The sequence below is a fragment of the Magallana gigas genome, chromosome 2 (assembly GCF_963853765.1).
Source record: "Magallana gigas chromosome 2, xbMagGiga1.1, whole genome shotgun sequence".
In the NCBI taxonomy this organism is placed as follows: Eukaryota; Metazoa; Mollusca; class Bivalvia; order Ostreida; family Ostreidae; genus Magallana; species Magallana gigas.
The window spans coordinates 6,792,359-6,814,748 of record NC_088854.1 but is presented as its reverse complement, the minus strand read 5'-3'; the positions used below and the strand labels follow the sequence as shown (position 1 = coordinate 6,814,748).

Genomic DNA, 22,390 nt, shown 5'->3' with positions numbered 1-22,390 from the left:
ATAAGTTTAAGAGATCAATTGTGTTCTTATTATAATTGTTTTTGATAGTTTATGTCATTAAATATTTATAATATTGACAAACTTTTATTGTATCTTTTAGCTGGATCAACAGTTTTTGGAGGACCAGATCCCCAACTTTAAGACGCTTGATGTCTATGCATCTGGACAGAGACATCTGCTAGTCTACTCGGAACACCAGCTTGAACTCCTGTCCAAGGCAAAGACTTGGTATATGGACTCCACCTTCCATGTAGTGAAGAAGCCATGGACCCAGCTTCTCAGCATCCATGCCTTCATTCGAAGTGGCCAGCACATGAAGCAGGTTCCTCTGGTATTCTGCTTCATGTCTAGGAAGAGGAAGGAGGACTATAATGAGGTATTGTAGTACTTATAATGTAGTGTTATATCAGTACATGTATCACCACAATAAATATTTCAATCTTCCGAAAGCAAATAAATTCCTAAAATGAATCAAGAATTTATCCATAATGCAATTCAATTCTTTTGCAGATACTTCGCCAGATTGACCATCTTCTTCCAGAGCAAATCTGTCTGCAGGGTTTTGTGGTCGACTTTGAAGCAGCAATGTGGAGAGCCATCCAGGATCGTTTCCCTGGATTCATCATTCAAGGTTGTGCGTTTCACTGGACCCAAGCTGTCTTCCGGAAAGTGCAAGAATTAGGGTTGCAGGTAAACACTATTGTCTTAATTAACGTTTCCATTGGAAAAAAATTCTATTAGCTTGATAACAAATTGGTAATAATGATAACAAATTGAAAATATTGTATGTACAATGTTCACGAGTTTATTGTCTTAATTAATGTTTCCATAGTAAAAAAAATTCTATTAGTTTGATAATAAATTGGTAATAATGATAACATAATGTATGTATAATTTTATTTTTATAATCACTGGAAAGTAATACTGTTTTTCATTTTTTTTCAGAGAGCTTACAATGAGAGAGGGGACATATTCTCCTTCCTGAGGCAGGTGATGGCACTACCCTTTCTTCCGCCTGAACACATTGTGCCAGTGTTCCAACACTTGGAGCAGAGGGCAAGGTCCAACTTGCTGATCACCTTCATGGATTACATCTGGAGACAGTGGATAACCAATCCTGTATTTCCTGTGAAGAACTGGAGTGTATTCATGCTTTCTGTGAGGACTAATAATGACCCTGAAGGCTGGCACAACCGCCTCAACCGACATGTGAACCAGCAAGGGCCTGTGCCCTTCTATCTTCTTCTGACCGAGCTCTACAAAGAAGCGGAGAACATTCCCCTGCAGGCAAGGCTGCTCTCTGAGGGAAAGATGGAACGTCTGCACCGAAAGAAGTCTTGAGAACTGAATGGAAGACTTTTCCAGACGTGGAAGGAGTACAACAATGGAGGAGTCTCGACTACACAACTCCTGCGTTTTTGTGCATCCCTGTATGGACCAGTTCCAGTGTAAATGTAGCTGTTAATGTGATTATGCAGTAGTGATGAGCAATGCTGTTGCACATAACTTTGTAGTGCTTGATATGTAACTGTTAAATTTCAATATATGTTTCTTTACTAAAAATGATTCTCTTTGTGTATTTGTTCATGCGCATGTGATTGATTTTCATGTGCATAATGTTTTGATGTGTAATGCTGATTTTGATTATGCATTATGTTTTGATATGTGGTGCTTATAGCTGTTTGTAGATGCAGTACTAGTATTGTTATTTCACAGATTTAATTACCTCTAAATAATGTCATGTCTTACTGTTTCTATGCCTGTTATAGCTTAATTAAATATTAAACAAGTTGCTGTCCTTTAAAAAAGGACTACAATACGTGGACCATTTGCATGTGTTTCCACGAAAACGTGAAAGCCTTACGATTATCAGAGATTCCACCGACTCTAGCCCTCTGCTTTTAACCACTAAATTTGTACGTTGTATTACGTATACATGTATATATAGCCCTTTTAACTTTTTATCTCAGAATTTAAAGGATTCATACTTCTAAAATAATTATGATCTATCTATGAATGAAGCTTGCATGTATAATATCAGGCATTTGGTGAATTCTACTATTTGCGCACACATTACGATTCGCACTACTTTGTTAACTATGCAGTGACAGCTTTGTGTAAATTAAAAATTTCATATTTTGATGCATTTTTCTTGAGATTTAAACTTCTATACAGTGACATAATTATTCAATCATACTTAAATGCTTAAAAAATTTAATCGGGAAGTTCTCTAGCCTCGCCTACTATAAAAGTAAAGTTAAGTTACATGTGTATTCGTAAAACAACAAAACATTGCAAATTATGCTATTTGATGCATATTGTAGTTTCGGCATAACATTAACTTATTTCATAATACCGATAGTTCATATCACATGCCAATCATTTCTTTAAAAGGAATGCTTTGTTTCTGTACTGTTTACCGACAACTTTACAATTACAGCGCCTTTGAACTTATATGTGCATATGGCACGGAATCCCGATCCCGATTCAGATAAACGTGTGCTAGCCTGGTTCCCTGAGCTACCCATTACGCACAGGAACCAGGCTAGCTCATGCGCAGGCTGAATTTTCCCCATAGCATCCGGTTTAACCTCGCTTATATATTTTCTGCGTGGACCTCAGGGTCCACGCAATGAGTACAACTTATCATTGAATTTGTTTTCTTCATAATGTTAAATAATGGCCAAGTCAATGATAAAGAAGGTAGGATGCCTGTCACAGTGGTTTTTTTTTGTACATTGTACTATATTGACTTCGATGAGAAGAAGAAATATATAAATTATTGTCAAAAAAGACACCCAAGCAACAAGATACTAATTATATATAAGATATGATCCTAAATGCATAATATGTCCACCCAGCCTTATACATGGGTTTATATGATTAGCAATGACAGTGAAGACAACTTCCTAATAAATATGATAAGGGTACAAGTCTTGAAATGTTAGAATTATACACACTAGGTACAATGGTATCCATTATATAACGTTAATGAAAAGACACCGAAATACCATATTATCATAGACATGATAGAACTAATTTCATATTATGTTAAAACTACAATGCGACAGTTTATTTAGATTTATTAATCAAATAATTTAACATCATATAAAAATGACGAATTAAACTTACTTTTTATCATCCATGAAAAAGTTTTACTTACTCACGATATCACGTACGATCAATCCGCATTTCCTCTGATTTATTAAGAATTGATTAACTGTATTACATTATTAATTACGCAAAAAATAATTACTTCACTGTATAACATACTTAATGTTAAATCTTTAATTTTCTCAAGTCCCGAAACATCTTATTCTAGGTCTCGAAACATGTTAGTCACGAAACATCTTGGTCACGAAACATCTTATAAGGTCTCGGAACGTCCGGGTCACGAACCGTCTTGGTCACGAAAAGTCTAGAATTCGGAAGAACGACTTGGACTGTCCCTGGATTAACCTTTTTGTGTGTGGAGGCCCTTGTCATTTGGACGGGCCCTGCTCTAGTGCCTAAGTATCCCGGCTGTTGCCGGGATTGGTGTTACTGCAGGTGGGACTCAGTTCCCTGGAAGTTATCCTGGCTGTTGCTGGGATGACGTTCCCACGCCCCTTGTTATTCGGTGGTCCCGTTGGTAACAGACGTGGGCCTACTCCCCTCAAGGAAAACGGAGGGGAGTGTAGTGTTTGTGGACTCGTTCCCCGTACGGTTTACTGTTAGCCCTTGACGTCACTACGCGGGAATCTGCACAGCGATGATTCTACCGCATGCAGCCAGCGAGTGAAGACGTAGGACATGTGCTAGACGATGCGACAGGCAAGTCCAGCGGCAACCCACGGATTATATCAGTGATAGTGACTGAGAAATACTATAGAGTTATAAAAAATCTCAAATATCGCCAACATGTGACATCCAAGATGTAAGATACGCTACAAATTGATGTCAACATGCAACCTAATATGTAAACGGTGTGACCGTTGGACCGAGCGCAGATTTAACACAGTGCTGTTTGATTTTTGTAGAACAAAATTTATTTGAAATACACACAGTAGGATCCGCTTGGTTGCCTACTCAAATCATTTGCCAAAGTGTAACTAAACGTCGCTTGCTCAGTCTACATGTACATTATGACGTCATGCTTCAGACGTAAAACGTACACGTTTTGTCTTTGGAAAATAGCCAAAGAGAGTTACTTTTTTCCGATTTATTTTAAATTTCCTCTTTCATTGTTTATCAATTTAATTCATATAAATGCCGCGGTAATAAAATTGAATACTTTATTCAGTATCTAAAAGATCAGTTCCTTGATGTTAATGTTTTTATTTTCCATCTGAGAATTTGATAAGAGACATAATGTTACATAGAACTAGTCGTGTTTCTTGATTGAAGCATAATTGAAACTTATCTGGTGTCCTATTTTATTTTTTTTAATTCAAATTACCTTCTATTTAAACACTGGAAAATTTTAATCGAGTTTAGGGACAATAAACATCGATAAGTAACACACAGGTAGCACAAAACGTTTTCATAACATTTTATTCTGGTTGTAATGTCTGGCCAAAATTGCTTATGATTGTATTGGTATTTCAAATGTATATTTCTTTATTGTCAGAAAACTGCTTAACATACAGAATAAAAATGTTATAAGGCAGCATTATAAACACATTACCCTGCAATGTTTGCAGAACGTTTTAAAACATCTAGATAATCGTTTCTTTCTATATAAAGTGGTAAAGATTGGCATACGTATATTAAAATCATTATTAAAAACAAAACAGATTTATCAATTTTCATATTTGTACTGTTTGTTGTATTTCTTTTTTAAAATCTAAATATTAAAAATCAGAGCATGATAAACGTGCAGTTTGATTAAACATGCATCTAACTGTGAAAAACTATATGAAAATACTTAGAGTCAGGGCATTTTATCCCCCAGCATTGTATATGTATCTTTATATATACTACATGCAATTGTTAATTGAACTTGCTAAATACATCACAAGAAAAACAATGTTAACATGCACTTTCTTTATGTCGACATGCAACGTCTTTATGTCGACATGCAACTTAGTTATGTTAACATGTAAGATAAATATGTTGACATATGCAACATATAATTTATGTCGACATGCAACTTAGTTTTGTTGAAATACAACTTATAAGTTGCATGTCAACAGATTTATATCGCATGTAAACATAACCAAGTTGCATGTCAACATATTTATCTCGCATGTTAACATACGTAAGCTGCATGATGCCATAAATAAGTTGCATGTTGACATTAATAAGTTGCATGTCAGCATATTTATCTTGCATGTTAACATAAATAAGTTACATGTCGACATAAAAAGGTAGCATCTAGCATCTTGGATGTCACAGGTGGGCGATATTTGAGATTTTTTGAGATTTTGCATAATACTTATCTGATTGCAATTTTCTTGCATGGCAACATATTTATGTTGCATATTGACATAATTATCTTGCATGTCAACATATTTATCTTGCATGTCGACATATTTGATAGAAAAATAACTTGCATACAAGGGGCAGAGATATGCCACCATACAGACACATAGCAAATACAGGTCTTTAACCTTCACTAAAAAAGTACTCCATCTTGACTTAGAATGCGGAACTGTTCGCCCCGAAAGACCGTTCGTGCTGAGATATTACCCTAGCTTACCATGTATTTAGTATTGACTTTTAAAAAGTAAAAGTATAAGACAGTCTGTTCCTCCACTTCTAAATAATGCGTTTCTGAATTTTTGTACCGCGTCTGAGAGATTTTTGAGAACAAGCTAAGGACTGCATGCATAATATAGGAACATTATGCATAGACGTTTCTTTCCCCATCTTGCGTAACTAACTGATGTTGTCCCTTCTTCAGCAGCTGTTCAGTCTAGAAAAATATTGCCAAATTTTCGGGACAACCCGTCCCTTTTTCAGGACAACAAAATAAAATCTACACATAAAAGAAGAAAAACATCTACAAAATTAAATACTAAATGATATATAAAACACCGGATAGGAACGTGGCAACTACATCTTTGTATTAATTAAAGATCATGTGCCCGGGCTTATGATCTTTAATACAAAGATGTAGTATATAAGACACACACACACACACACACACACACAGGGACGTATATACTAAGTATATATACTTTCCTGATATACATAATTAGATACGTAAACTATCCAACATTCTAAAAGCTCATCACCTATCTTTTGACAACATGTATATGAAATAAACGGTTTGCAAACGAAGCTATGATTCATAAATTATGATGTTTCTATCGGATGTTGAAAATCGGCAAAGTGTCTCATACGACATTAATGCAAACATTCCTGGCATGACACGCCCTCAAAATATTCTCAATATTTTTTTTTTGCTGCACATAAAATGTTTTTCAATATCCTTATAGAAAGTTATTCCATAAAGTATTCAGCCCTAGCTTTTTTTAAAACCCCTCTCTCGCGTAATATTGAATTGATCAAATTAAATGAATTAGAAAGGTTATTAGCCAATTATCATGCGATTTGTTCATGACAATGGTGTCGCATCTTTGGAGATGACGGTGTCGAGATTCAAAATACTCTCCACGTGCGTACAACACACGCGGCACTGATTCAATCTTTACAATGTCATTTATGTATGTTGGTAACTCCGACCCATCAACCAGTCAGTGACTCGTTGATTCGGTCACGTTAAAAGGACTTGGACACGATTTGAGCTCAAAATTTAAAATGTCATTTTTCAAATTTTAATGATTAGAATGGTTAATATAGGTACTTTTAATGCTCTATCAAAATTTGAAAGTCAAATATTGAGTTTTAAGCAAGAGTTTACAATTAAAATTCTTTGTTTTGTAAACAAAGCTCGAGCTTTATTATGATTTATATAATTATGTGTTATATTGGTATAAGTCTTTATCAAATATTGCTTTATTCTGTTTATAATTTATCTATGAACACTTTGAATCAGTTTACCTGGTTTGCCACGAGTCATTTGGTAAAAAAATGGTAATTCCATACTTTACATTATTTGTAAACAAATATAATTAGACTCGAGCTTTGTTTACATAACAATGACTTTTAACCTCTGTATCTCTCTGAAAACGACTTCTATCATTTAAATTTTGGTCAATCATTTAAAATGAGCAAGTAAACCATTTTATACACAAAATAAGAAAAAGAAAATTTTGACCTAAAATCTGTCTAAGTCCCTTTAAGCATGCTGAGTTGCAAAAGGAGACCTGATCCTTTACTGGATACCACTTCCGGTTTGGTTGAATTTTGCGGTTGCCGATGGAAAATACATGCAACTTGTAGCAGAGGAAATTTATAAAAAGACGACTTTTTATACAAATTGATAAATATTTGAAACCATGTCGAAGACGAAATGAACAGTAAATTAAGAATAAGTACATGCTGTCGGTAGAACAATCGAACATACCTACGGCCTTGTGTCTTTCCACAGTTTTTATCCTACGGCTCTGGGTCTTTACACAGTTTTTATTCTGCCCAGCTTAAGTGATTTTCATTTGAGACTGTTACTAAAGACTAATATGAAATTATGAATCGCAAAAAGTAGCCATTAAGCATAAAGCACGTGCTGCAAAATACATGTATCAATTTCTAGTTTGAAGGTTTCGTCACGGATAATTGATTAAATCGGTATTATCGATAATTGTCTTATTTTATTTTATCGGTTTTATTGTTAAGAAGACACATCGTTTAAAGAAAATTGAAAATATCATATCATTTCATTTCTTGATTTTCATCATTCTTTTTACAAGTATATTTTAAGTTTTATTAAGTGTATTTGAAGGTAACTGGCAAGGTTAAGTCTGTATTTAAGATGCATTCACTCAAATACAAATTTAAAACAACAACTTTTTATTCTGTTAAAAATGGTCTGTTTTAATGACAAATTTTTTCAACGAAGTTTAATTTTTTTCCCAAAGCAATAATGGAAAGCACACGAGTGTAAATTTATAACGTTTGCACGCTCTCTGTATAACTCTTTATATATATATAGTGTAATATTGTATAAAACTTTGCAATACTTATCTTTTTAAAATCTCATAATATATTATTCAAACCAATACCTTCCGAAATTTATTCTGCAAACTTGCCTGATGTTTATATGCCATTCTACTTTAAAAAATTAGTGTTAAATGATGAGTTAGTCCAATTACGTGTCCTGGGAGGCATATAAGGGGCAACGTGAACTTTGGGTTGTTTTTCTTCAAACTAACTCTGAAACCCGGCCCTGATCATGAACTAAAATAAGTCAGATAGCTTATTTCTCACTCAGAATAATGGACCCCGGGGAAAAAATAAACATAGAAACCCCCAAGAAAGTAGCTTTATTTCCTCTGAATTATTGATAGTCTAAGAGCAATCGGAAATAATTGTCATCCATTTTCATCGAATCTAAAAATCTTCTATGTATTGAAAACTAGCTGTAGACACAACTATTTGTAGTAATTTTTTCTCAGTCTATCATGCAAGTTGTAGAGTCTTCAGTGATAACAGCATTCAAGGGCATAAGCGAAAAATAGTCTCTACTTTTTCTTTTGAATTAAATGCAAAGTTCCTTTTAATACTATTTCTACTTTTAATTATTTTCTCATAAATATACTTAAACTGATTTCATACGACCTGTCAATTACATGTGCTTTTTCTTTTGAATAAAATGCGAAGTTCCTTTTAAAACTATTTTAACAAGAACTTGGACTTTAGGTATTTGTGTCAAAAACAGCAATGTGACGTAGGCCTGTCTATTTCACTGCTGGCCACTCAGCAATGGCTTCAGATATAAAATCAACAAGATTTTTAATATTTTTCGTTATTATGGGTATATATCTGTGTGTTATAAGGCCAGTGGGGTGGATCTGTGTGTTTTTGATGTCACGTGATATGGTTATATAAATAATAAGTGTGCGTTTATTACATTCACTCTATCGCCCGATAAAACGTAGCTATATCAAGGGGAAACCAATAAGTTATAACTAGTTTTATTTAAATTTTACAATATGAATTTAGTTCCAGGTGTATAATATATAATGTAATATAATAATTGGATGTGTTTTAGATACACAAGCAGCATTCCACATAGATCTGTGTTTTCTGTTGTTTTTCGATTTATGATAATACATAGTTAAGAGTGTAATAATTTGATATTCCGACATCTAGAGTGGGGGTATATAAGTCTGGCTTTTGAACTAAGACTTCGCAATCTGTCTATATATATAGCGTCATTTTAAACTTGTTTTGACGCAAACATAGATACTAGTAGACTTTGCGTTCTACAGTAAGTCCAAGGAATTGTTAAAATGGCTGTAATATAAGAGCAACCATAAGGAATAAGACAAATAAACTGTTCAATCAATGCTAAAGAGCTGCTGCTCATCGGAAACGTTTCCAGAATTGTCACTCTAATCGTTTTCCTCGTCTCAGATATCTACCCAAAAGTCCAAAGGTACCTGTTTTCCAGTCTGTCATAAACTCTGTTATGCCTCATCACTGAACTTGTAATCAGGGGGGGGGGGGGGGGTAGTTTTTATTTATTTATTTGATGACCCTATATACTTATTAAAGTGAATTTTCTTAGAATACCAGATCTTGTATAAGAAAATAGTGACGTTAGTTTAGATCAACATTTAACTTCTTTAGATTTAACTCTCATCTTATAATGATTACTGGCAAACTGTGACGAATATCAAAAGTTGCAGCTCTGTGGTAGATCGGGTCCGAGTATACAGAACTACCGATCGCCTGACAGAGGAACAGTTGCCCCTCATAAAGGTCAAAAGGTCAATCCCAGGTTAGTTGTCATTTCCGTCACTTATTGACGATTGTTGGTGTACACATATACCTGTCAAAGAATCAATACAAAGGGAAAAATTCAAGATTTCTTCATTAACATGTGCTGTTATATTACCCGGGGAGATTGACAAAAACGACAACAGATTATACCAATCTAATTAAAATTAGACATAGTTTTCATCTCGCTCTGTTATGTACGGTTACCGCTCCTTTCACGAGATTGAGATTATACTTGTAAATGTTTAATTATATCTAACAACTTGTTTTTAAAAAAAAAAAATAGTTTAATATTGTGAAGATATACTTGTGCGTATATTTGTTGCCAAGCATCGTACGTTGATCGAACTGCATGAGAACGTCAGTGACTGAACAATTCCTAAAATAGTTAAGTTTAAGGCCAAACATTAGGACAACTGACGCATTTAAAATAAATACGATATTTTCACATATGGGGTAAATCAAGTCTTGCCGATCTAAGGTACAGGGACATAAGACAAGTATGCAGCCTTCTCCCTGAAATCCCAGAAGCTCTAGAATTTGCTGGAATGACCGAGTCATTGACAAATACATCGGTGGTTCTGATAAATTAAACATCCTGATAACTATCGATTATTTGATAACCGGAAGTGAAGAAAGAATTGCTATTCACTATTATCTGACAGGGAGTCTTTTGTTGATAAACCAAAACAACCCGCTTGGCGCCCCACTCCTTTTACACATGCAGGAACATTTATTGCGCATCTATAGTTAGAACTTTTAGTAGATTCGATCTATGCCAGTGTTGACGTTAGATTAAGGAAAGCAGAAGGACGCATCTTGACGATACAGGCGAGGCCTTTGTGTTGCAGGTATACTTTACAAGAAATCAATGTATGTAACATCTGTAAATACAGATTATTGAACAAAAAATCTAGAAAATCGTTTTTAGGTAAGATATGTCCATATAAAAAAAACCGCGGGACCAGAGTTAATTTATCGTTTTTGATATTTTTTATTTTTTGATATTTATTGAAAGTATTGAATATATATGAATACAACTGTATATAAATTGACAATTCTTCATTAAGAGTGTGTATGTGTGAACCCACCGCGATGTGTATATTACATGTAGGTGGACATCTGAGTGTGTTGTGTAAGTAAACAGGACCAAGCGATCTTTACGTTAGCCCGAGGACAAAAAACTATGAGATAAATACGCAGTAGAAACACGTCAGGTTAGAGCCCGGCACCGCCCGCCAGGGAATTCCTGACATTATTGATATACGTCATTGTTTATCTAGGTTACATGGAGGCTGCACGTCTCACGTGATACTGAATCAAGAATCAGTAGCACATAACTAAATAGAGAAGTAGTTGGCTTCTTTTTATTAGAATATTTTATAATTTCTTCAGCTTACATTTGTTTTATCAGTTTTTAAATGATTTCATAAACTCGCTAACCTCAAACATAGTCGACGAACTCAATAATACATATAACACATATAACAGGCACGTAGCATCGTGCTTATATAACGAGAATACATATATGACTGTATGAGGTTATACATGTATGACTGTGTTGCGTACCTACTGGAATGTTAACAACAGGAAACGGGACACATTTCACTCTGAGCACTCCGTCTTTTAAGACATTTACTCCCGACTGCTGATTTTAGATATAAAGGCTTTTAAATGTCGCAGTTTTTCTGAATATTTATGCATATATCAACAGTTTAAATTGTTCCAGTCGACCAGATATTGTGCATTCTGTAAAAATGTAATTTGAGATCAATAAAAAAGTTCGATTTGTTAAAAACACCAGTTATGCTGTCACGGAACTGGCATTGTGTGAGTTCATTCTTCCGAATGAAAAACGAGAATGACAATTTCTATTTATGAATACACGAACGATAGAGGGTACATTTACCACCTATTACTGTTAGTTTATGACATGACCACTCGGAATGATTTCCTTTGCACTGATGAGGAAATTAAGAATATATTGTATCCTCATAAAAAGATTTTTTTTAATCGGAATTTGTGTGGTATCATTGATTAGATGGTTATTAATTAGCATTCATTAATTTTGTCGTAAGTCCTCTTATAAAACGCAGCCCTGCATCTAACTGGAAACAAACAAAAATATCATTATATGTAGTTTTTTATGTAAATATTTCCCTTGTGCTTGTGAATGATTTATGAGATGTGGTGTAAACAATTCATAACACACACACACACACACATACACACACACTCACTCTCTCTGTGTAAGAGAATCATGCATGTGAATTACATGCAACAAATTAAAGCAGTGGAATATACTCTGTCCCGATTTTTTTGCTTCCACAGCTTTTCTCTTGATATATCGATAATAATAAATACCCTTGTGCTCGAACTACGTTCATCCACTAATATGAAAAATGTCCGGATTATCTGTTTTGAAACGCCCCTTATACCGCTTCAGGTTTCAATACACATCCCAAATTAGAAAGTCTACGGGGATTTTGCATAGCATCAGCCATTAAGAAGCCAAGATGATATCGTTGAAAAATTGCGTGAGGTGTCCCGAGTACTTCCGAATGGATAAAAGATGTAAACATTTCCCATTAGAAATCTCCGTAAGAAATTTGTTTTCGTTCCTGTAAACTTTTATGAGTGAAAAGGGATACTTTGTCAATGAAGATATCTTGGATATTTTCCATCTCATCGATTTCAACTGTACTTCTTTCCCAGGTGTGTGTATTTTTTATTGAATAACTTGGTATAAACTATAATGGATTCATTTCAGTTCAGTTTCGACGGTTATCCGGTTCCCTTGACGATCGAATTTGACCCTAAATTTTCGAGATGGCGTTAGGATGCGGAGGTACCCTAGGAAAGGTTTTCCTAATTCTAATCAACATCATATTCTTTGTAAGTACCAATAATCATTATCAATACATGTATTCAACTATTGTTGATTTACTACGCGGCTGAGGTTTTTGAATCGTAGTTCAGTAATTCTACGTATTCCTCTTATGACAGCTAGTACCAAAAGAGTCAACCATTTTAACTCTAAAGATGTTATTAGTTCTTAAATTAACCATACATTAAAAATAAAATCCGAAGTACTATGGTATCCAGCTACTTTGTGCTTAAACTTAATGTACAGTCAAAACATTCATTGCCTGCGCATTGAAGCCAGATCCTCTTTAATTTCAATTTACCATAACCTTTAAGGGATTGCTGCATGACGTACTATTTTATTTGTAGGCAAAAGATTGGAATATTTTGGGTGTCTTAAAGAAAGTGCATAGAACAAAGATGCCTATAATGTTCTTGTTAAAATCATTAGTTATCATATTATTATTCTTTTAGCTGGGCCATTGATTCGTCCATAATACATGTAATTTATAGATCAAACGTATTTTAGATGTCCGTTGGACACTTACACGTAATCTATTGATTAAGCTAGTAGATGTAAATTGTTTTACCCTATGTCCAGCTGCTCGGTCTGGGGTTGCTGATAGTGGGAGCTCTAATGAAGGCCAACGTGAAGATCGTTACTGACGAGGTCAAGCCGGCCCTGAATACGGTCACCGTCAGCTCCTACAAGCTGGGCGACCTCGCCGACAACCTCTCCGTCGTCTTCATTGTCATCGGCGTCTTCATCTTCATCGTCGCCGGCCTCGGTCTGTTTGGCGCCTGTTGTCAAAACAGGTGTATGCTGGTCACGGTAAGGTTATTAAACGGTGTTACACAACTCACTTGTCGCAGATAATTACAATTGAATATATAACGATTATGATGTGACTATTTGGTTTATGTGTCATTTTAATATTAAATGTATACAACACGCAACCGTTTTTGTTGCTGTAAAACAATGTGTTCTCTATTTTTACATACATTTTTTTTCAGTACGCCATACTAGTTCTGATCCTGTTCATTGCGAAGATCGCCGCCATCGCCCTGTGGTTCACCATGCAGGGAGAGGTACGGTCTTTAATACTAGCCCCGTCTATGGCTAGAAAACAAATCTCTGGTTATAGAAATATGCACATTGCAAATAAAATTGCACTTATAACGAATATAATCCAAGTAGAAGTTTCCGCTATACAAAATAAATGAATACCATATCAAATATGATATTTTGTGTATTGAAATCGCTTTTTCTTTAATTATCTCTAAAATGGAGCGAAATGTTTTCATTTTAATAATCATCTTTAATCAACTTCGTAGTCAATTTTATGTTAATACACAGTTAACAATTTTGCTTGGGAATTTTTGTACTGATAAAAAGGTGGTTATAACATGTGTAGGAGTAGCGAAACTTACACACAATTTTGTTTTTCTCCTTTTCTTTTGGTTAAATGTATATATATAGTATGTTTTTGGTTTATAATTCAAACTTTCTCTGCCAATAGTAAATGTTTAAAAATTTCGGAGTCACTAAGGAGTCGTAAAACGGTCTTACATGTGAAATTTTAAAATGATGTATATGATTACATTTAATTAAGATTAGGCCATTAACCTGAATATACATGTACGTTATTTTAGGTAGAGGACAAAGTGAAAAGTGAAATGCTGACATCTCTACAGACATATTTCACAGATGACAGCGTGGATACGGGGAGCGAGGTTTCTAAATCCTGGAACTACATGTTCATGACGGTAATGTATATATGTGTATAAATGTAGATATCTGTAGCTCTTCATAATGACTGGAACTACATGTTCCTCACGGTAATGTATATTCATGAATATGTGTATGAATGTAGATAGCTGTAGCTCCTCATAATGACAGCTGAAAATATAACTTTATAATATTTAGCAATATCTGTTTTGAATTATGTTGAACTGTTTGTGTTTTTACTTGTCAGCTGGACTGCTGTGCTATTAATAAGGTCACTTCAGCGACCAACGACTTTGACGAATCCCCCTGGTGTAAAGATGCAGGTAAATCATGTAAAGATACAACTGCAGAAGTTCCACGGACGTGTTGTGTGGGGGTGGTTGCTAGCACCTACACAGCGGCAACAACTGCCTGTACCACTGGCGTCAGCGGATACAACACAATGGTAAGTTTAAGCTTATTCTATGAATCTTTGAATAAAAAGTAGGGCTGGTAAATGCCGAAGATGGGGAGGATGAAAAAAATATATAAATACAAAAGTATCATATATTTCTATCTAAATCTCTTATTATAATAGTAAAATAGCAATTTTTAGTATTGTATTTGTCAAAAATTGAAAAGATGATTGGAGCTGTTGTTTCTTTGTCAAATATTCAATTCGCGTATCATAAGGATACGATTTTAATTAACTCAAATTAATTTCAATTAATGTTTATGTTGATGGCCCACTAGACTCGTATATTAAAAATGTTATTTCATAGCACAACTTTCGAACGTTTTGAACAGTGTAATTATAAAAGTCCCTTTTTTTGTGGTCATAATTAAAAATATTTCTTTGCTTTCGAATCCTATGGCATGTTATTAAGCTAGATTATGAAAAATTCAAATGATTACAATTATAACATTAGGCATTTTTGTAATCTGTTTTACCCATGTTCTTTGAATTACGTCATAGTTATGGACGAGAGTGTTTTTTCTGTCACAAAAAGAATTGTGATAAACCAGCAAAATTTGTTCAGGGTGGATTTAAAGCTGTGGCCATACATTTATTTTGTTAGATTTTACATTTTGATACTGACTTTGTGATAAACATAAACTTTGATTTACAAAACATCTCACGAACATCTTATTTTCAGGGTTGCTACGATGCTCTGAAAGCCGAAATCGACAGCTACTCTACCCCAGTTATAGGGGTCGGAATCACAATACTCGTCATTGAGGTAGGTATTGCTATCATCAGTCTGTAAGACTGTCCCAGGCATCTTTATAGTTTTTCATTTTATGTTTTATTATTGTTATATTCAACGAACATTACATGAATATAAAGCGTTATACAATAATGTTTCATGAATTTGCCGTAAGTTATGATTTAATTTTTATCCGATGACATACTTTATTTTCAGCTGCTTGCAGTCATTTTTGCCTTTGTGATTTGTAAACAGACTGGTGAAGAAGTAGTATAAATGGTGGTGCATCTGATTGAAATATACATGCAAGTTCTAGTTGCCTGCTTCTTAAAATTTCAATTTTCTTTACATAGATTTTACGAGACTTATATTATCCTTATCCTGACACCATTTTCATTGATAAAAGATGATGTCACTTTGTGATTCTCGATGTGTATAAAGAGTACTGTCTAATCAATTTATTTGTCGTATCTTTGTGTTGTAGAATTATAGTGGAGTGCAAGCTGCATCTGTTATAAAGCTGTTCATATTTCAACAAGAATGAAGACCAGATCTGCAAGCGTGTTGTTGCAAATTGAGTATCGTATGTACGCTGCTGTGATCCTTGTGAACTTTTACCATTTGTCATATGCATACATGTATATAGGCTTATATATATAGGTACATGTAGTAAATATAAACGTAAATGCATTGGATCGTTGGTATTATCTAGTATTAAATACTGTAGTACTTAAATACTCTTTTATAAGTACTCATCATTGAAGAAGCAAAAAGAAGCAAAAAAAATATTACTATGGTTGTGTAAAGATCTGTTTCTATGTATCTACACCGAATAAAGACTATCTTTGTGATATTGACCATAGTCCAACATTTTCTCACTGACTTGATTATCTGAAAAGCCTAACCACAGAAGGCAACTATGATGTAGTTTTATGTGGATGGTCTTTGTTAATTCATTGTTTGATTTCTTTGTCTTTTTTTATTGTGAAAACATTTTTTTGAAGCTAGTAAGGAACTGTAGTGAAACAATCTTAAAACATTTTTAATTACGATTCAGTGTGGTATTGCCATTTGCTGAATTCATTTCCGATGATTTTTTTAAATATAAATTTTGTGTTTTCGTGATTTTTATACCAATGATATACATTGTAGATAAACAAATCTTAATTTTTATTTATTTATCACAATCTTGACGATTTAATTTAAAATAAGAATATATTTCAAAATCGTGTCTTTTTTGTACAGTGCAAAACATTTTTTATGTCCTTATTCCTTTCTTTTATACTTTTGTACGTCACACCCTATTTTTATAAAATGAATTTAATTTGTTCTTTTCTAATTCAGGGAAAAACCTTTTATTTGGTTTCCAGTGTTAGTAAGCACCAGTAAAATACATGTATTTAGTTTAATAGGATCATTTTTACTTAATATATATGATATTTTAGTTTCTTCTGCATAAGATTTGTAAAATCATTTTTCTATAATTTATGTGCTAACGTGGTTTTAAAAATACATAAAAATTAAAGTTTGTTGTCAAGAATTGAGTCATTTGTTTTTAACCCACCCGAATAGTTAATACGCCCTGGCCAATGACACAACACATCTTTGTACATCGTTAACACAGTCACTCCTGCGAATGTTATTGTCATTTAAATTTAGACCACGTGGTTTTATTTGACCCTTCCAGTTTCGCCGTAAAAACCATGCCTCGTGTTTATAGTCAATTTTCTAGAATCTAGGTACTTGTAGTGAAATATAAAATCTGGACGTTTATTAATTTTAAATTTTATCTTCATTCATTGGTGGATTAAATGAGTTCTAGGATTAATGTGACAATAGAAAAGATAGGTTTCTTTCTGCTGTTGAAACTATTAACATGCTAAGTAGCGACCCCCCGCCCCCCCCCCCCCCCCGAGATTAATTTTCGATCCGCGCCTGACCTAGTAATAGCATCACTAGTGAAATAGACTGTACTATTTTATGCAGAATGTTCCTTGAAAATGTCTCGATATACAAAGTTTTTGTACAAAACAGACACCCAGTCTTTCTTTTAAACATGGTATTGCATACCAAAACCATGAAACAAAGCTATGATTTTATTAAGCAACCCAATATTTATATTTTCAACCACGTGTAGAGTGTTTGAACACGAACAACTACGTTCTGAATATAATCGTTTAGTTTAAATAACCGCTTAATGGTAAAATAAGATATACATCTTAAAAGATTTTGATGTTTTAACATAAATCAAAGTAGGATATGATATGAAAAACGACCAGTACTTACGTATTTTGAGAATATTATCCGAACACTTATACTTCTGCTCGAAATTTCACAGGAGACTGAACAAATCTCGGGGAAGTCTCGTGACCTTTCATTGGAGCACCTCTGGATTTATTTGATACTTAACACCGATAAAAAAACATTCCGAACACATTTGTAGGGGTGACAGTGACCAATTGATACCGCGGATGTCTGTCTTAAACGCGTCCATACACTCTTTTTAGTCGAAAATACCGATCGTTATAAGACTCGGAATAAGTGGGTGATCCTGGATACCCGTATTTTGCATAATCGGAGTAGCATAACCGTATAGCCAGAAAAACACCAGAAAGAATAGTTTACCGTTCAGCAGCAAATTAATGATAATATCCGTATTTCCCTTAATGCTGAAAAATTAAGTAATATATCAGCCCGAGGTTTTTTTTACAGCATTACAGATGTATCCGATTCTGTTGCCCTTCTCATTTACAAAGCAAAGTAAGGGCTTTTCCACAGGAATACTGCTGATAAGATGTGAACTGTAACTGAAGATTTTCAAGACAAGGAAAAAATCAGACATTGGATTATACATGAAGGTATATAACGGATATGCAAAACTATGCACAATTGTTCGTCTGTTTAATTGAACACCATTCCTTAAACGTTTGCAGGGACTTAATACTAACTAAGAAAGACAAAAGAACAGGCCTTATACTATCTTAAATGCAAAAAAGTATGCGAGGACATCCTTTATAGTAAGTCTCCCGTTTGTGTAATGATGTCAACCTTAGCTGTTAGTGTTAGCCAGGTTTTTATAAACAGGACACCATCTATGCTTTCCTATCTGGATCAAACTCAGAACTTATCATTCTCAATCTCTACATTAAAGGAACTTGGACACGATTTAACTCAAAATTTCAATTTTGTTTTTCCATTATTAATGTCTAGAATGGTTAATATAGGTATTGTTCCTGTTTCCTCAAAATTTGAAAGTCTAATATTGAGTTACAAGCAAGATACAGAGTTTGAAATTCCTTTGTTTTGTAAACAAAGCTCAAGTCTCGTTATTGTTTACATATGTGTTGTATTGGTATAAGTTTCAGTTAAATGGTGCTTTCTTTTGTTGATTATATTATTTATGAACACATCGAATCAGTTTTTCTTGTTTGCAACGAGTCATTTTTTCGAAGAAACGGTAATTTCCTTACTTTACGTTATTTGTTAACAGTTATAAGAACTCGAGCTTTGTCTACATAATAATGAATTCTAACCTCTGTATCCCACTTTTTACTCAAATTTTAACATTCAAATTTTGGTCAATTATTCACAATGCACAAGTAAACCATTTCATACATAAAATACAAAAAATGAAAGTTTGATCTCAAATCGTATCTAGGTCCCTTTAAAAACAGAAAAGGCAAAATTGAAAACTTTGAATGAGCTCTTTTCACCACTGGATGCCGTGGCTTACGAGTTATATGAAACGTATGTCATAAAAAATTGATAGAAGATAAGTTATTACAAAGGTTTTAGAAAGATTGAATCAGAATTGTCAGAGTCTGATGATTGCACAGTGGTGGCCTCAGAGATCGTAGTTCCCAGTAAATCCAAAACTGAAAGTCAGAGGGCCCATTCCGGTTGGAAAAACAATTTTCAAGCCATTTTAAAGCTCTATTTATTTTACCTCGTTTTAGCACAGAGCTCTGTATAAAGAAATTTAAAAATTTAAAAATAAAATATTTTGGTTTTTTCTTTAATAAATAGTACATTATGTCCAATAATATCATATTTAAAAGTTTGAGGAAGATATGATGAGTAATTCGTTGACAATCCAGCATCCTTAAAAGGGTTGGTATGATAAATAGACGTACACCCCCTACCCATAACAATGTTTGCGTTTTACAGACATGGAAAATGAGACAAAGCTTACGGGCGGTACACGCACTTTGAAACGTAATGTGATTATCAATAAAATCATCGTATTCAAAATAAAATTAGTTTGGTAACCTGTAGATGGGCATGAACTACAATTAATTAATCTTCTCGCAGTTTAGACTAACTTCTAGGTCACAAGCAAAGAAATCAGAAAGAAGATACCATACAAGTTCATAGTTATGTTGTAGAATCCGAGATATGCGAGCCATGTTTCGTTCTGTTGATTTATGTAGTAAAAGAAAATTAAAACCGACACCGAACCGAATAAATGTACCAATAACGACACATTCCCTGTTAAGAGTCGAATACCCACAAATAAAACAGGTATGTGCCACACACGAGTCTAATTTTCGTAAGAAAAATATGTCCAATGTTGTAGCCATAGAGGATGTGATCAGTTAATGCCTTACTAGACTGTTTTGTGGGGCGCAACTCTTAGCAAAGTTTAAAGGTTCGTCTCCAACCAAAATATGTTGTCATAAATTTATCTTATAGTCATTACTTAAAAAATAACTTATAGAATTGCAATAAAAATGTATCTACTTTCGAATCAAAATGAAACTATTTGCATTCATCAAAAAAGTTGTTACAATCAATGAAAGAAAATAATCTGTTCGTTATACGTAGGAATAAAACGTAAAATGAGTGTTAAAACAAGCAGGATCTAGTTAACAAAGTGTTCTGAATCTGCTACTTAGATTACAAAAGGACAAAATTAAAATCTTATTACTTAAATCTCATGGATCAAGTATCTTAGGTTAATTTCTGCACAAAAGTAAAAATGATATAATACAGTTTAAAATAATAAATAATAATAAATAGTTTAATTTTTTTTTATCAATATATTTAAAAATTACTGATTGGTTGCTAGTTGCATTTGCTTACTATAAATATTGAATATACAAAGGCGAAGATTTGTAGACATTGATATGTTAAAGACAAGCGCTAAAAACATATGGAAATGTCACATGCATTAGAAGAAAATAGGTTGAAATTGCCATACTTTAAAATACTACTAATATCTAAGTACTGATATAAAGTAGTTGATATTGGCGTTGCCAATGTATGAGAATGCCAACTTATCCATTAATTAATACTGTATTGCTTTGAGTGGCAATCTCGTATATGGAACCATGAAGCAACATTTTGCTATACATGAATAAATATGTAGGTGTTACTTAGATATTTAACAGTAAACACACGTCTCATCAAGGATGCCTTTTACACTTATACAATGAAAAACCCAAGTCTGTTTATATTTGCAGAGAAGTTTATATCTCCTTTCTACCATACTACAGAATTACGTAGGGTTCAATATGCACTCCTTTTGACAGAAACTGACTTCATATTGTCAAAAAAGATCTTAAAACATTTACTGCTGTGAAAATTTATGACTGCATTTTTGAAATCGTTGGTTAATCGTAAAAAATACATTGATTTTTCAAAAGGGTCGGTTCAGAGCCCCCAAGACTATCAACGAACATCCACTCCAGTCTGTGTACTTAGCCGTCTTATCAATTTCTTTCAACTAGAGCAGGTAAAAGAACTACTCAGGTAAGACCCCTTAGTTTATGTTAATTACTGGTACAGAACTAAATTAATGTCCGTCTGAATCCGGAAATTATTTCAGTATTAAATCTTTGGGATTATCCTTGAATATGATGTCGCTAATTCAAGTTAACTGTAAGCAGTTTTCCTCACATATTCTATCCATAAATCTTATTTCCTTCGATTTTTATTTTTTCATTGATTTATATCATATAGAAAAAATGTTTGAATGTACTTATGGCGCGATTTTACGGGTATTGTGCACTACATGTATTACAGTTTTCTGAGAACTTTCAAGTGTTTCTCCACAGCGAACAAATTATTAAAGACACGCCTATGATTGTTCTTACACTATAAATAATTTAAAAAGTGCGTATCAAATACATTGAAAATGGCTGCTTTTTTGGATAGTTTCAACTCTCATTCTACTCTATTTGACCGATGACGGTTTGTAGAGAGCAACCATTTATTTAATATAAATAATTATAACTTTTAAGATATTGAAGACTCGCTTTTTATTAATAACATATAAAAGTTTTAGATTTTGATATTATAACTACTGATGAATCTCAACTGGGGCAGAAGATTCGGAAAGGTGTGTCTGATCACCACCAACCTCTTATTTACTGTAAGTTCAAACAATCAAAGGAAAAGTAAAATCAATGTAAATGTTGAAAGTAAAACATGGTGCATTTAACAAACAAAACAAAAGCATCATACTTATTTATTAGATATAAGGTCTTTTACATTAGAAGTACATTGTAAATATTTATTTATTTTTGCTTATTACAAACAGGCGACTGCCTTGACAGCTTAACCTCTGTAGCAATTATTAGTATTAAACAGTTTTGCTTTAATTTTGTTTAAATTCAACAATAACTTAATAGAGGATACAATTACCAGCAACAATTCTCTCTCAAACGCTTGGAATTGCATGTTTATGACGGTAAATGAATCTTACTGTTTAAGTCGCTCAAAGTTTTAAAAATATCTTATTTAACCAAATATAAAATGACATCTTCTAATTAAAGCTGGA

The 22,390-nt window shown here is 33.6% G+C and overlaps 2 protein-coding genes and 1 long non-coding RNA gene across 5 annotated transcripts in view; all 3 read left to right on the top strand.

The window, feature by feature from the left end:
- The first annotated feature begins 232 nt into the window (after positions 1-232).
- On the top strand, positions 233-2,679 carry LOC117681031 (uncharacterized). The gene is made up of 3 exons (XM_066074738.1): positions 233-376; positions 511-690; positions 946-2,679. Exons 1-3 carry the CDS (start codon positions 233-235, stop codon positions 1,339-1,341), a joined length of 720 nt encoding a protein of 239 aa, XP_065930810.1. The 3' UTR covers positions 1,342-2,679.
- Positions 2,680-10,375: 7,696 nt separating this feature from the next.
- On the top strand, positions 10,376-16,431 carry LOC117681030 (tetraspanin-1). The gene is made up of 9 exons (XM_034443889.2): positions 10,376-10,679; positions 12,599-12,723; positions 13,295-13,525; positions 13,708-13,782; positions 14,347-14,460; positions 14,670-14,867; positions 15,559-15,642; positions 15,826-15,914; positions 16,094-16,431. Exons 2-8 carry the CDS (start codon positions 12,658-12,660, stop codon positions 15,883-15,885), a joined length of 828 nt encoding a protein of 275 aa, XP_034299780.2. The 5' UTR covers positions 10,376-10,679; positions 12,599-12,657; the 3' UTR covers positions 15,886-15,914; positions 16,094-16,431.
- A 1,877-nt stretch (positions 16,432-18,308) lies between these two features.
- Positions 18,309-22,390, top strand: part of LOC105318000 (uncharacterized) — a 5,817-nt gene continuing 1,735 nt past the window's right edge. Inside the window, exons 1-4 of one of the 3 annotated variants that reach the window (XR_010710695.1) lie at positions 18,309-18,467; positions 21,255-21,343; positions 21,890-21,982; positions 22,386-22,390. The exon at positions 22,386-22,390 is cut by the window's right edge and continues 196 nt beyond it. This is a non-coding gene — a long non-coding RNA (uncharacterized lncRNA). Of the gene's footprint in view, positions 18,468-21,254; positions 21,361-21,889; positions 21,983-22,222; positions 22,301-22,385 lie in introns of those variants that run through there. The other 2 variants (XR_010710693.1, XR_010710694.1) reach the window with 2 other exon arrangements.